This window comes from Oncorhynchus mykiss, chromosome 2 (genome assembly GCF_057628025.1).
Source record: "Oncorhynchus mykiss isolate SJ-2025 chromosome 2, ASM5762802v1, whole genome shotgun sequence".
Lineage (NCBI taxonomy): Eukaryota > Metazoa > Chordata > Actinopteri > Salmoniformes > Salmonidae > Oncorhynchus > Oncorhynchus mykiss.
The window spans coordinates 13,377,652-13,393,645 of record NC_143023.1 but is presented as its reverse complement, the minus strand read 5'-3'; the positions used below and the strand labels follow the sequence as shown (position 1 = coordinate 13,393,645).

The following is a 15,994-nucleotide window of genomic DNA, read 5'->3' as shown; positions in this document are numbered from 1 at the left end:
AGTACTGAGTCAAGGGTCTAAATACTGAACTTTTGTAAAATGTGGTTAGTTTAAAAAAAATTGGTAATACATTTGCAAACATTTCTAAACCTGTTTTTGCATTGTCATTATGGGGCATTGTGTGTAGATTGAGGGGAAAAAACATTTCATCCATTTTAGAATAAGGCTGTAATGTAACAAAATGTGGAAAAAGTCAAGGGTTCTGAATACTTTCTGAACGCACTGTATATTCTTCAAGACTCAAAGGAAATTAATTTAAAAAGTCAAAAAATGGATAAAGCAACGGCAGATTGCCCCTTTAAAATCAAAATAGTGACTTTCAGTCTGTAGTGTGAGCTGTATGTTTTGTATGTATTTTAGTGTACTAGCAGATCAGTGATACAATACTACTTCTGTTCATCACCAAGCAATGTAGCTACAACAACTTGTCAAAGATTGAGGCCAACCAACACAGCTACAATGTAGTAACCTTTATTGCTTTCCTTCAACAACTTAATTTCCATTACAAAAAAATTCAATGGTTCATCTGCGTTATCCCCGGTTCCCGCCCTCCCAACCCCATAAGAATAGTACAGATACCATTCATTGTACAGTTTAAGAACAATTCATTAAAAACTTCACTGATATCAAACCGAATGGCAACATGAGGCCAATCCAAGCCACTTTATAGGGGACTGAAATGTCTAGTCACACGGTGCTGAAAGATCGCCTGTCCTCAGCGATCGTCACCGGTTTAGGAGTTTCACATAGCAGTACTATGACAGTTTATTCTGTGTTCTATTGTTGTACAGCGTAGGTTAGATACGGAGAAAAATGCACCTTGGACTGCTCTTAATAACAAGCTCCCCAGTAGGCCACGTTTCCTAGTCCCAGCCTGCTTAAGTACTCAACTACCAAGAGTTAATGCACACCAAGGCAACGCCAATGATGGGAAAAAGTACCCAAATGTCATACTTGAGTAAAAGTAAAGTTACCTTAATAGAAAATGACTCAAGTAAAAGTCACCCAGTAAAATACTACTTGAGTAAAAGTTTACATTTTGGTTTTAAAATATACTTAAGTATCAAAAGTAAATGTAATTGCTAAAATATCCTTAAGTATCAAAGCAAAAGTAAGACTAATTTAAAATTCCTTATATTAAGTAAACCAGACGGTACAATTCTTGTTTTTTAAATTTACGGATAGCCAGGCCACACGCCAACACTCAGACATCATTTACAAATTAAGAATTTGTGTTTAGTGAGTCTGCCAGATCAGAGGCAGTAGGGATGTTCTCTTGATAAGCGTGTGAATTTAACCCTTTTCTGTTCTGCTAAGCATTCAAAATGTAGCAAGTACTTTTGGGTGTCAGGGAAAATTGTATGGAGTAAAAAGTACATTATTTTCTTTAGGAATGTAGTGAAGTAAAAGTTGTCAAAAATATAACTAGTAAAGAAAAGTACAGATACCCCAAAAAATGACTTAAGTAATATTTAAAAGTATTTTTACACCACTGGTAAGCACAAAGTCAGAAGGAACGAGAACGTAGGTCAATTTCCAACATTCATAGTATGGGGCCCATAATTGACCCAGAGGGCAAAACAGCTGCTAAAACAGATGACTGTTTGTTTTCATCAAGGTGTTCAGATGGAAGCGGTCAGTCAGTTATTGAACTTGAGGAGTCTCCTCTTTATTGAAGTCAAAACAAATTCTTGCCCCCCGTACGACTTACACCCAATGTTTCATAACCTTCATTCCATATTTGTATAACACTATAGATTTAAATAAAACTAATTCAATCACATAATTCAAACTCATGAATTAAACTCATTCACAGAGCCATGAACAGCAGACTGATGCCCTTCCCAGTAGGACTCCTGTAACAGTATACATATTGGATAATCAACCAAAAGCATTGCTATTCATTAACACTAAATCCACGGGACAAAATTAATTAAGATCTTTTTTTCTATACAAAACTGCCTACAACAGAATAGCCAATAAAAGAAGAGCACAGAGAAACCCACCTATCACAGTGTTGTCCAGTGTCAAATAGGTAAAAAGGGTTTACAGCTGAAAGGGAGGGGCAGAGAAACACACAGCAACATCTTCTAGCAACACAAGTGGATTGACAATGAGGGAGTCAGTCAGTGAGCAACAGAGTGAACGTGAGACAACACACAGAGACAACAGAGAGAGACAACACAGATGGAGAGAGAGAGACAACACAGATGGAGAGAGAGCGACAACACAGAGGGAGAGAGAGACAACACAGATAGAGAAAGGGAGAGAGACAACACAGAGAGAGAGAGAGACAACACAGAGAGAGAGAGAGAACACAGAGAGAGAGAGAAAACACAGAGAGAGAGAGAGCGAACACAGAGAAGGGGAGAGAGAGAGACAACACAGAGAGAGAGAGGCCGAGAAAGACAAAAGACACAGAAAGAGAGTGACAGGGAGAAAGGGAGAGAAAGAAAGACTGACAGAGACGGTGAGAGAGAGAGAGAAGGGCCTCATTGAGCCCATTGGTTCCTGAGACTGATCTAAATAGATACATGTATATAAAAAGGTACATATAGCCTGCCCACCCCTCTCGTTGTGCGGCAGGCGTATCTAAAGTGCACAGATATAAAGACAGGAAATAAAGAACATTAATTACCGGCCAGCAACAAACAACGACACTGCTCCCTCTTCCTGCCCCCCCCCCCCCCAAACTCTGCAACGTTGACCCACTCAAAATAAATTAAATGCATTACATTTTGTAATGATAAAAAATATATATATAGACAATCTAAAATATATACCCCATAACAGAAAATATTCCATTGGATGTAAACCGTTTAAATGGATAAAAGTGGGTTTCCCCTCGTCATCATAACCAAGGGGAGGCTACAGCTCTGGTAAGACTTCCTTGGTGCAGGTGCACTACACTAGATTAAACCCAGGCTACCACAGCCATGTATAGTAACACTATTGAACAGCTTTAAACCTGCCCTAAAGAAGGCATCAGTTTTAGAACCCTCCATAGACTTACTCTATACATATTTTCTTCCTTCCATGTATGGACATGGACACTGCAGGCAATACCCTCACCATTACACCAAAATAACAAGACCGCTCAATCGAGAAATGTGAGAACATTTTGTTTTTGAAACGTTATCTTATTATAGTCCGTTTCCAATTTGGGATTGTTTAAGATTAGTAAGAGATGTTTGCCAATTAATTCACGAAATATTCTGCACACTATGGGCTATGCTGTGGTCTGTCATGTTCACTTTGACAGAACATCTTCAGTCTTTCAACCTACTGTGACTGATAATCTGAATCAACAGCACATCGTACACATGACTCTGATATTGTGAAAAGACATCTTAAGCTGCTGTTAAGTTTCTCACACACAAATCTAATATGTGCTCCAAATGTATTTGGACCTTTTGTTGAGCGTCACCTGCTTTCTCAAACAGAAAGTGTCTATTGTTCAGAGTGAGCCAGATAGAGTGCTGTGAGTAGTAGCCGTCGTTGTGGTCAAGCCACCCGGGGTGCTTGGACTGCTGTTAGGCCTACTGCTTCCTATAAACCACCTGGGGACAGTCTTGACAAGTTTGAAATGCTTACAGCAACTCCTCTAATATAATGCACTAAGGGCGATAAAGGCCACTACATGCATTCATAATGCATTGCCCTCGAAGTAAGTGTTACGAGGACAGACTGTACACCATATCACAGAGACTATGGATATGTTGGTAAAAAGCCTGATGAAAGTCATTCCAAGAAGACCAAGTGGTTCCTTAAAAAAGGCACACCTGAATCTAAAGTTAATGTTTTTTCACCTTAAAACGATGATAAAATTAAAAAACAAATTTCCTTCCGACGAATTTCACAATAAGAACTAAAGAAACATGGCTAAGTAGAAGTGGTTGTGTCTTTGTGTGCCCCCTTGGCATTGGTATGGTAGCAGCTGTTAGGGCAACGGACAGGGCCATGAAGGACACTGCCCCCTGCTGTGTGGGAGGACAGGAGGACAACGCCACCTGGTGGGCTAGAGGCTGAAGTGGCACTCTCCCTGCTCCTCCCATCCCTCCTTCATAAGGAGGTCTCAGCATCCCCATACTTCTCCCCCTGGTCATTCTCCAAGTTTATCTTCACACAGGACACCTTCGCCTGGCTGGGAACACAGAATAACACCATCATCATCACCACCAAAATTCAGTTCATTCATTCAAATGTTTTAATTATATCTAACTATAGCTGTTTAAAATTAATGAATTAAACTTGAATTTTAGTAAGTTAAATCCTCCAAACTCATTCAAAAAATGACAACCCAATACAGTGAGTATGAACCCACTCACCACCCCTTTGCCACACAACGTGCAATGTTGCAAAATGTTTAAATGCAACATTGCAAGACTGAATGTACCCCAGGTGGACCCAAATGCTCTTATCTTTGGTTTATTTGAAAATATTGGCAGTTCTAAGACATTTGCCACACATCCAGTACAATTGATTTGCAAGTTGGTGCATCATAGTATCGCGATTGTGGGTGGGAGTGTTATAATTAGCCTTTATGCTCTTAGTTCATTGAAAGGTTATTCAAAGGTTAATATACTGTCAAGCACAAAAAGGTTCAACTTCTGGACTATATAGGACAATAAGGTGGAGACAGAAACACCAGGCTGGATTCCAAAAGGGAACACTTGCTCCCTTCTCTGGCCCTCAATCTTGAGAGTAAGCCATAATAGCCTTATACAAGGTTTCATCAACATTCCCCCACACGTAAAAGCATGTGATTGAGACACATATTGACATGCATGAAATTAACGTACATTTTTAAATAGTTTCAGAATTCATTTTCGAAATATTTAAATAGAAAAGTATTTATTTATTGGTTGAAATATTTAGTCAAAATGATTATCAGGGTGTGATTTTCTGAGAGGGATGGGAGCATGCTTCTGGGTTTGGCCCCAGCAGCCAGACAGGAAGAGGAAGGATGAGCACCTGAACCATACCGAGGAGGAGTTATAGCTACCTGCCACTATGCTTCAGAGCTTTGGCACTGTCAGAGTTCATGGAGACAGACTTCCAATTGGCAGTTTTGGCCATTTCATCAGAAATGTTTACCATAGAGGGGTCCAAACTGCAGGGGAACAAACACACACCACAACACCCTAAGCTGGCGTACACAAACACACATTTTCAAGGACACCCCCCCCCCCCCCCCCAGTGTGGTTCTCATTTCTGAAACAAACTCATGAATGATCTTTGCATTGCTGCAGTCAACATACATTATTACAGAGGACCCTTAGAGAACTATCATAACCATTATAAATTGCAATACTAAGGGAAATTAGCTATTTAGTATTACTTCAAAATATAATAGCTGGAAATAGTCGCTTGTTTGCAAGGACAGTCTGTGATTGGTCGTTTTTCTGGTGGTTGTTATGGGGCTGAGGTTTCGGGGGGGTCATGTTCAACAACAAATCAAACACGAGGGCTGTATTTCATTCCACAAGGCTGTCCACTTCCATAGGCCCTTCAGAGGGGAGGAAACTGCGGTGTGGAATGAAACCGGTCCGAGGTGGTCATGGGCAGTTAATCAACCAGGTGGAAGAGCAGCTGTATGAGGAGTGCATAGTGAGACTAGAGCAGGCCTGAGACGGAGACCAACCCCTGCTCTCTCCTCTGCGTCGTGTGGCATGTCCAACTCAACACTGCTGTCACACCTGCTTTGGGAGAGATGGGTCAGTGCTTCAAAAGGGGTTACTCTTCCCTGTTACATGAATATACTAGTCCATAGTTCTCCAAAGTGCTTCCCAATGCATTACAGAACCCGTGAGGAACATCACTGATGGGCTATGGTGAATGGGCCGTGACTTCCTTCCAAGTATAATGGACGTTGATATACTGCATCAAAATTGTCCCCAACCACTAACCTGACTTTGAGGGTCTTGAGGATGCCCGGCCCGTCGCAGGGGTGTGCTATGCCCTCTTCCACGTCCAGCATGCGCTGGGCCTCCTGTAACCATGGAAACAGAGGGAAAGTGTCAGTGGGACCGTCACAGCTCTCTGCAGTAGTCTGTGAGAAGTTGGACCACACCTCCTTGGCTTTCTTCTTCTTGTCGTCCTCCTTCTTCTTCTTGCTCTCAGGCATCAGGTCGTCCAACCAGCTCAGCTCCCTGTTGGTGAAACATAGGTCCAGCAGCTTCCGTATAAACACCAGGGCCAACACCTAGAGACACCAAAACAAAATCAGTGACTTGTACTTTTAACTCTTCATTGAAATGGCATCATCCTGACAATCCAATTCTGTGCCATCTCTTTGCTTGACGTATTCTCTGTCTTCAGTTCAGACTTCTGTTTCTGGAAGACATGGCCTGTGAAATGTCTTTCTAGCGCCATACTAACAGCATATCCATATTCTTACCATCATGGGGAAGACGACGGCGGCGGCAGACGCCTTGATGACCCACAGCAGCACCAGGCAGGTGAGCTGCACCAGGGTGAACACATGGACCTTCCACAGGGGAACGTAGCGCAGGTAGATCAGGTCCGGCTGGTGCTTAGCTGGCATGCAGAACAGCTTGATACGGTCAAAGAACTACAGGAGAGGACAACCACAACACAACCATGTTGAGACCACAGGAGGCTGCTGAGGGGAGGACGGCTCATAATAATGTCCCAAACGGAGCAAATGGAATGGCATCAAACACCTGGAAACCATGGAAACCATGTGTTTGATACCATTCCACTCCAGCCATTACCACTAGTCTGTTCTCTTTTACCCTTTATTTAACTAGGCAAGTCAGTTAAGAACAAATTCTTATATCTTTAATTAGGTGCCACCAACCTCCTGTGGTTCAGATGTACCATTGTGCAAGTGTGGGGGGGAGCAACACTGCAGTGTAAACCTACCGCACTGACCACATGACATAACACACCACACAGACTGACCTGGATGCCTTTGAGTGAGGACACACCCATGTAGAGAAACACCCCGTAGAGGACTGGCATAGGGATGAACTAGAAAGACAACACAGGGGACAGAAGGTACTTTTTAGTCATTTAATCATAGTCCTCACCCTTTTCTAATTTCTTTACCCACAAACCACTGGGGTGTGCCAAATAATACCTCCCTTTCCTCATCACTCTGGTATCAAAAATAAATTATGTTCCAAAACAGTGAAAGGATGTTGAGGATCTGATCAAGAAACCAGCCTGCAATCCTATAAGAGCATCTCTTCTTGATTTGGAACATCATTCCAGTCTATAAAAAGAGTCTCATCTCACCTTGAGCACCGAGGTCATGAAGACAGAGCAGCCCATGAGGATGAAGATCATGAAGCTGGTGACCCTCTGCTCTCTGATCCCCAGGAACTTGGGCTGTTCCCCAGGGGCCGAGCACTCTGACTCCAGCTTCAGACTGTTGACGTGGGAGATGGAGAGCACGGTGGCCGCTACAAACCAGGGCAGGCCCATGATGGAGCACACCCCCAGCATCACAGACACCACCAGAAGATCCAGGTGGTAGCCACAGCCTTTCTGATGGGGGGGGAGAGAGACAGTCCATCAGGAGAGAGGCCAACCAGGGAGGGGGTGAGAGTCAGTCAGGAGAGAGGCCAACCAGGGAGGGGGTGAGAGTCAGTCAGGAGAGAGGCCAACCAGGGAAGGGGTGAGAGTCAGTCAGGAGAGAGGCCAACCAGGGAAGGGGTGAGAGTCAGATGAGAGGCCAACCAGGGAAGGGGTGAGAGTCAGATGAGAGGCCAACCAGGGAAGGGGTGAGAGTCAGATGAGAGGCCAACCAGGGAAGGGGTGAGAGTCAGATGAGAGGCCAACCAGGGAAGGGGTGAGAGTCAGATGAGAGGCCAACCAGGGAAGGGGCGAGAGTCAGATGAGAGGCCAACCAGGGAAGGGGCGAGAGTCAGATGAGAGGCCAACCAGGGAAGGGGCGAGAGTCAGATGAGAGGCCAACCAGGGAAGGGGTGAGTCAGATGAGAGGCCAACCAGGGAAGGGGTGAGAGTCAGATGAGAGGCCAACCAGGGAAGGGGTGAGAGTCAGATGAGAGGCCAACCAGGGAAGGGGTGAGAGTCAGTCAGTAGAGGAGGCCAACCAGGGAGGGGGTGGGAGTCAGTCAGGAGAGAGGCCAACCAGGGAAGGAGTGAGAGTCAGTCAGATGAGAGGCCAACCAGGGAGGGGGTGAAAGTCAGATGAGAGGCCAACCAGGGAGGAGTGAGAGTCAGATGAGGCCAACCAGGATACAACAGAACAAAGATGTCCTTGATACTAGTACCTCCAAGCTCCAACTCTGGAAAGGCACACGCACACGTTGCAAGCAAATCATAGATTTGTATAAACCTATTGCAGTTGTTCTATAGTTGTGTAAGGTAAATAGTAGATGTCTCCCTTAGTCTGGAAATCCAGAACTTGTGTACCTGGTCAGGGTTCATGTAGTGACCTGATCTAGTATTGCTACACAACATGCAAGTGCCACTTTTCTTCTTTGTCACAACCTCTCTCTCTATACATCAGCCTGTCTTCCTCTGTCACAACCTCTCTCTATAGCAGCCTGTCTTCCTCTGTCACAACCTCTCTCTATAGCAGCCTGTCTTCCTCTGTCACAACCTCTCTCTATAGCAGCCTGTCTTCCTCTGTCACAACCTCTCTCTATATATATCAGCCTGTCTTCCTCTATGTCACAACCTCTCTCTCTATATAGATCAGCCTGTCTTCATGTAAGTCACAACTGCTATATATATCAGCCTGTCTTCCTCTGTCACAACCTCTCTCTCTAGATATCAGTCTTCCAGTCTGTCTCTCACCTTGAGTTTGTGCTCCTTCCTGTTGATGATGACGGCGGTGATCTGCTGGTCCATGAAGATGAGGATGGTGCAGAGCAGGGCAGGGATGGCTGCAGCCAGCATGGTCCACCAGGGGTTGGTCCCCAGCGGGGAGATCACCCAGCCACGGTTCTCAGACGTGGGCTAGAGGAGCAGGCACGGTCAGGAAAGAACGTCACAACACACACAGTAAACCGGGACGTCACAACACACACAGTAAACCAGTCGGTCACAACTAGAGGTCGACCGATTAATTAGGGCCGATTTCAAGTTTTCATAACAATCGGAAATCGTTTTTTTTTTTTTAATATACCTTTATTTAACTAGGCAAGTCAGTTAACAACACATTCTTATTTTCAATGACGGCCTAGGAACGGTGGGTTAACTGCCCCGTTCAGGGGCAGAAAGACAGATTTTCACCGTGCCAGCCCCGGGGATCCAATCTTGCAACCTTACAGTTAACTAGTCCAACGCAATAACGACCTGCCTCTCTCTCGTTGCACTCCACAAGGAGACTGCCTGTTACGCAAATGCAGTAAGCCAAGGTAAGTTGCTAGCTAGCATTCAACTTTTCTTAGAAAAAACAATCAATCATAATCACTACTCAACTACACATGGTTGATGATATTACTAGATATTATCTAGCGTGTCCTGTGTTGCATATAATCTGACTGAGCATTCAAGCTTCTAAGTATCTGACAGCGGTGGTAGGCAGAAGCAGGCGTGTAAACATTCATTCAAACAGCACTGTCGTGCGTTTTGCCAGCAGCTCTTCGTTGTGCGTCAAGCATTGCGCTGTTTATGACTTCAAACCTATCAACTCCCGAGATGAGGCTGGTGTGACCGAAGTGAAATGGCTGGCTAGTTAGCGCGCGCTAATAGCATTTCAAACTTCACTCACTCTAAGCCTTGGGGTGGTTGTTTCCCTTGCTCTGCATGGGTAACGCTGCTTCGATGTGGTGGCTGTTGTCGTTGTGTTGCTGGTTCGAGCCCAGGGAAGAGCGAGGAGAGGGACGGAAGCTATACTGTTACACTGGCAATACTAAAGTGCCTATTAGAACATCCAATAGTCAAAGGTTAATGAAATACAAATGGTATAGAGGGAAATAGTCCTATAATAACTACAACCTAAAACTTCTTACCTGGGAATATTGAAGACTCATGTTAAAAGGAACCACCAGCTTTCATATGTTCTCATGTTCTGAGCAAGGAACTGAAACATTAGCTTTCTTACATGGCACATATTGCACTTTTACTTTCTTCTCCAACACTTTTTTCTTGCATTATTTAAACCAAATTGAACATGTTTCATTATTTATTTGAGGCTAAATTGATTTTATTGATGTATTATATTAAGTTAAAATAAGTGTTAATTCAGTATTGTTGTAATTGTCATTACAAATACATTGTTTTTTAAATGTATTATTACTATTATATATATATAAAATAAAAAAATAATAGTAATATATATATATATAAAATAATAATAATAGTAATAATACATTTAAAAAACAATAATTTTGCACGCCCAATTTTTCAGTTTTTGATTTGTTAAAAGTTTGAAATATCCAATAAATGTCGTTCCACTTCATGATTGTGTCCCACTTGTTGTTGATTCTTCACAAAAAAATACAGTTTTATATCTTTATGTTTGAAGCCTGAAATGTGGCAAAAGGTCGCAAAGTTCAAGGGGGCCGAATACTTTCGCAAGGCACTGTATATATATATATATATATATTTTTTTTTTAAATCGGCCGATTAATCGGTATCGGCTTTTTTGGTCCTCCAATAATCGGTATTGGCGTTGAAAAATCATAATCGGTCGACCTCTAGTCACAACACACACAGTAAACCAGAACGTCCCAACACACACAGTAAACCAGTAGGTCACAACACACACAGTAAACCAGTAGGTCACAACACACACAGTAAACCAGTAGGTCACAACACACACAGTAAACCAGTGTCTCAAATAGTAGGTTGATAATACTCTAAAATAGGGCAGTGCTATCCAGGTTTCTCTCTTTATAACTGGAAGTTGACTAAATAAATGAGTTCATATTTTCCATAACCTCATACTCTCATTCAATCAAATCCATTGATAATCAGGACATGGTTCTTTATCTTATCTATATAGGACATTCTTTATCTATTCAGAGAGTGTCAAGGTTTGTTAGACCCAGATCAGATCAGCACAAAGACACAAACAGGCTCCTCCTGCCTGTTCTAGTTTAGTGAACTTGGCACATACCTGACAGATTCTGTTGGCAATCTGATGTACAGTATCATAGTAGGGTGTTAGGGGACTACATGAAACGTTGGTTTTAGTGTTAAACAGAACACTATTTCATGAGGATAGGACTGACCATTGCTGAGATATTTTATTTTCAAGTTATCGGAAAAGGTCAAAAACGTTGGACAGGTCGATGTTAATCCCTAGTCAAGAATGGCAACAAACCACCTGTCTGGATTCTTAGATTCAACACGTTTTGTTCAATGTCTCAAGATAGGCTTGTCAAATTAACCACATTTCCATCCACGGGTTTTACGCAAGTAAAGAGTACCTCTGAAAATAATTATCATGACAGCTGCGATGGAAACAGGAAGTTTCAGTACAATGTTAGAAATGCTGACAGATCATCTGTTCGTTTGACATGGTGCAATCATTTTGTGTCTAAAATTAATTATGCAAGTAATGGTGGTGGAAACACCTTTATACACAAATATTGATATAATAACCATCATATCAAAGTAAACTTGGGAGTCTCGATGAGATGGTGTGTTATCCTCCCACTACAACTCAGGAAAACATGCAGTTTATTAGGCTACAGATGAAATACATTCTGATGAACTTCAGTGATGACCTTGATGCTCCCTTTCCAATAAATATTGAGGGTCTTATTCTGGCGACATGATGGTCAATCCTTGACTGCCGCTTGCAAATAAAACGAGTTCTTCTACAGAATCGATAAATGTAGACCTGCCTCCCCACACCGCCTTCCCCAACTGTATCAGAGCTGTTAGCTGGAGCGCAGGTGCCAAGACCAGAGTAAGCACATTTGCTATTTTACGCAACAGTTTTTGTAGAGTTGACAATGCGATGGAAATACATTGAACTTTAGATTTTTTATTCAGTACACGAAAAAGTTCATTTTGTGTGCACTACGTCATCACACGCTGTTTGGTGAAAACACCACTGCTGGGAAAATACGCAGATTGGTTTTATGTGGCTAATTGGATGGAAACCTAGCTACTGTTAAGGAACTTTCAGGACTGATGGAGAACATTGAGATGATTCAAATACAAGTCAAATCGATTCAATTAAAATGCTGTATTAAGCAAATGATCCAAAATGTTTTCAGGTAAGGTGGTCATATTATTAACACATTTTAATGCATTATGCAAAACTTAGTAACAATTTGAAACCATTTATGAAATGATAACTTTTGATAGTACTTTATCACACACACTGAACTGTAACACAGAAGGCTACAATGGAATTGGGTTATACAGTAAATGTTATTTTTGGTGTTGAGTTACTTTGGTGATGAGAGGATGAACTGCAGCAAATTATTAGCATAGTCATAGCTAAATAACAGTGAACTAAGCCTGTTTCTAATCAATTGTAAGGCTGTTGCCACTGAATTCTGGTAGTTTATACCATGAAAACCATGAATCACAAAAAATTCCCCGCTGGCACATTACAGCCACTGCAGAGCAGCGCTGCCTCTCACCTGGGTTATTACCTCAGCGAACTGTGTCAGCCACTCCCACACAGCTAGCACCCATCATGGAAGTGGGGGTGGCAAAAGGGGAATTTGGACCAATCCCTGACAACCCAGTAGCTATGAAGCTCTACTTTGTAACTGGCTGTGTTTTTTTTTGTTTCTCTGAAAACACCTGAATGACAGAAGTGAAGGAAAAACATTTCACCTGATATTTCAGTGAAAAGACGTCTGATGACCATGAAACAACCTCAGGACTTTCCAATGTCACATCGATCATACTCTGATCGGTTGAGGAATACCTTCCGCCAAGAGTAAATATGAACTCGCGGGTTTCACAAAAAGGTCTTTGAACATCCTTAGCATGGCACTATACCCCGCAATGTCACATTCAGTATTGTGATTGCCACGTTAATGTTTTCAAATGATTTAATATGTATTTTGATGACCACATTATTGACATTAAGTCAAACAGATTTTTACAATTCTCGCATAATGTCCATTGTATGTCGTGTCACTCAACACAATAATAATAATAATGTATTCGGATATAATCTAGACTTTTTTTTTTAATGTTAAACAATTTAAAGGCCCAAACTAAACGAAATTCAGAGTTAAGTGTTTGAAACCAATCCATACCTGAAAGCGGTCAGGCACATTCAGTTTGGGGGAGGGAATGCCCACCAGGTAGTCCACCAGGACCATGATCATGATGGTCAGGAAGACCGCGAAGTCACTGATGGTCGACCGTACCTGGAACACAGAAGGACAGAGTGAGAAGGAGTGCACAGCTGAAAAGAGGTAAAGGGTCAAGTATAGAGGATCAAACCAAGGGAGAGAGCAGAGTGGTAGGACCTAAACTCACTAGTACACAACCCTGACAGACACATCACTCCTACTCTAATGCCAAACCTTGGTGGGAAAGTAGAGCTTGGTCTTGAACTGCTTGAGGAAGGAGGAGAGGAAGAAGGTAGTGAAGAAGAGGATGACGGACCAGAAGAGGACGTCAGGGATGTAGGGACCATGTTGGCCGCAAGCTGGCCCAATAAACTCCCCACGCAGCCTAGAACACTCCTACAACACAGACCGGGGGAAGGACAGTTGAGGGTTGTCAAAATCAACTTTATGTCCATGCATGAAATCAATGTCATTTTACTATTGAAATGGAAAACCAGTACGAGACAGATTACAACAATAAGAAGGTACCATGGATGCCCCATAAGCACACACACGCAAGCAGACACACATAAAAACACACACAACTTACATCGACATCCAGTTGGGTCCAAGATATTGATTCTGGTGCGACCCCGCTGTGGTTCCAGACCTGCTGGATCTCAGGCGTGGCGTTAACCGGCGGAGAACATTGACATCTGAGACAGAGACTAAACATTAACCGACACCGTTCACCTACTACAACTGACCTAACTATCACCGACTACAACTGACCTAACTAAAACACAGACTACAACTGACCTAACCAAAACAGCTACTACAACTGACCTAACTATCACCGACTACAACTGACCTAACCAAAACAGCTACTACAACTGACCTAACTAAAACAGCTACTACAACTGACCTAACCAAAACAGCTACTACAACTGACCTAACCAAAACAGCTACTACAACTGACCTAACCAAAACACCGACTACAACTGACCTAACCAAAACACCGACTACAACTGACCTAACCAAAACACCGACTACAACTGACCTAACCAAAACACCTACTACAACTGACCTAACCAAAACACCTACTACAACTGACCTAACCAAAACACCGACTACAACTGACCTAACCAAAACAGCTACTACAACTGACCTAACTATCAGCTACTACAACTGACCTAACTATCAGCTACTACAACTGACCTAACTATCAGCTACTACAACTGACCTAACTATCAGCTACTACAACTGACCTAACTATCAGCTACTACAACTGACCTAACTATCACCGACTACAACTGACCTAACTATCAGCTACTACAACTGACCTAACTATCAGCTACTACAACTGACCTAACTATCAGCTACTACAACTGACCTAACTAAAACACCGACTACAACTGACCTAACTATCAGCTACTACAACTGACCTAACTAAAACACCGACTACAACTGACCTAACTAAAACACCGACTACAACTGACCTAACCAAAACAGCTACTACAACTGACCTAACTATCAGCTACTACAACTGACCTAACCAAAACACCGACTACAACTGACCTAACTAAAACACCGACTACAACTGACCTAACCAAAACAGCTACTACAACTGACCTAACCAAAACAGCTACTACAACTGACCTAACTATCAGCTACTACAACTGACCTAACTAAAACACCGACTACAACTGACCTAACCAAAACACCGACTACAACTGACCTAACCAAAACAGCTACTACAACTGACCTAACTATCAGCTACTACAACTGACCTAACTAAAACACCGACTACAACTGACCTAACTAAAACACCGACTACAACTGACCTAACTAAAACACCGACTACAACTGACCTAACCAAAACACCGACTACAACTGACCTAACCAAAACACCGACTACAACTGACCTAACCAAAACACCGACTACAACTGACCTAACCAAAACACCGACTACAACTGACCTAACCAAAACACCGACTACAACTGACCTAACCAAAACACAGACTACAACTGACCTAACTAAAACACCTACTACAACTGACCTAACCAAAACACAGACTACAACTGACCTAACTAACTAAAACACCGACTACAACTGACCTAACTAAATAAAACACCTACTACAACTGACCTAACTAACTAAAACACCTACTACAACTGACCTAACTAAAACACCTACTACAACTGACCTAACCAAAACACCTGAGGTAGTTTGGATGTGCAGAGTACACTTAAACTATGTAGAAGGTCGTAGCTCAGCGTTCTAACACGGAGAAGGTCGTAGCTCAGCGTTCTAACACGGAGAAGGTCGTAGCTCAGCGTTCTTACACGTAGCAGGTGAGGTCGTAGCTCAGCGTTCTAACACGGAGAAGGTCGTAGCTCAGCGTTCTTACACGTAGAAGGTGAGGTCGTAGCTCAGCATTCTTACATGTAGAAGGTCGTAGCTCAGCGTTCTTACATGTAGAAGGTCGTAGCTCAGCGTTCTAACACGGAGAAGGTCGTAGCTCAGCGTTCTTACACGTAGAAGGTGAGGTCGTAGCTCAGCATTCTTACATGTAGAAGGTCGTAGCTCAGCGTTCTAACATGTAGAAGGTCGTAGCTCAGCGTTCTAACACGTAGAAGGTCGTAGCTCAGCGTTCTAACACGTAGAAGGTCGTAGCTCAGCGTTCTAACACGTAGAAGGTCGTAGCTCAGCGTTCTTACACGTAGAAGGTCGTAGCTCAGCGTTCTTACACGTAGAAGGTGAGGTCGTAGCTCAGCGTTCTAACACGTAGAAGGTCGTA

At 42.7% G+C, this 15,994-nt stretch overlaps 1 protein-coding gene across 3 annotated transcripts in view; it reads right to left on the bottom strand.

Annotated features, from left to right (window-relative positions):
* Positions 1-455: 455 nt before the first annotated feature.
* LOC110535510 (sodium bicarbonate cotransporter 3) overlaps positions 456-15,994 on the bottom strand; it is a 68,601-nt gene continuing 53,062 nt past the window's right edge. For all 3 annotated transcript variants that reach the window (XM_090189165.1, XM_090189158.1, XM_090189167.1), the window contains exons 15-25: positions 13,804-13,909; positions 13,449-13,610; positions 13,176-13,289; positions 8,794-8,955; positions 7,264-7,515; positions 6,928-6,996; positions 6,401-6,574; positions 6,074-6,205; positions 5,910-5,992; positions 5,006-5,113; positions 456-4,144 (exon numbers count right to left, since the gene is read on the bottom strand). In XM_090189165.1, coding sequence (XP_090045291.1) covers positions 4,063-4,144; positions 5,006-5,113; positions 5,910-5,992; positions 6,074-6,205; positions 6,401-6,574; positions 6,928-6,996; positions 7,264-7,515; positions 8,794-8,955; positions 13,176-13,289; positions 13,449-13,610; positions 13,804-13,909 — 1,444 coding nt within the window. In that variant the 3' untranslated portion in view covers positions 456-4,062. The remainder of the gene's footprint in view (positions 4,145-5,005; positions 5,114-5,909; positions 5,993-6,073; positions 6,206-6,400; positions 6,575-6,927; positions 6,997-7,263; positions 7,516-8,793; positions 8,956-13,175; positions 13,290-13,448; positions 13,611-13,803; positions 13,910-15,994) is intronic.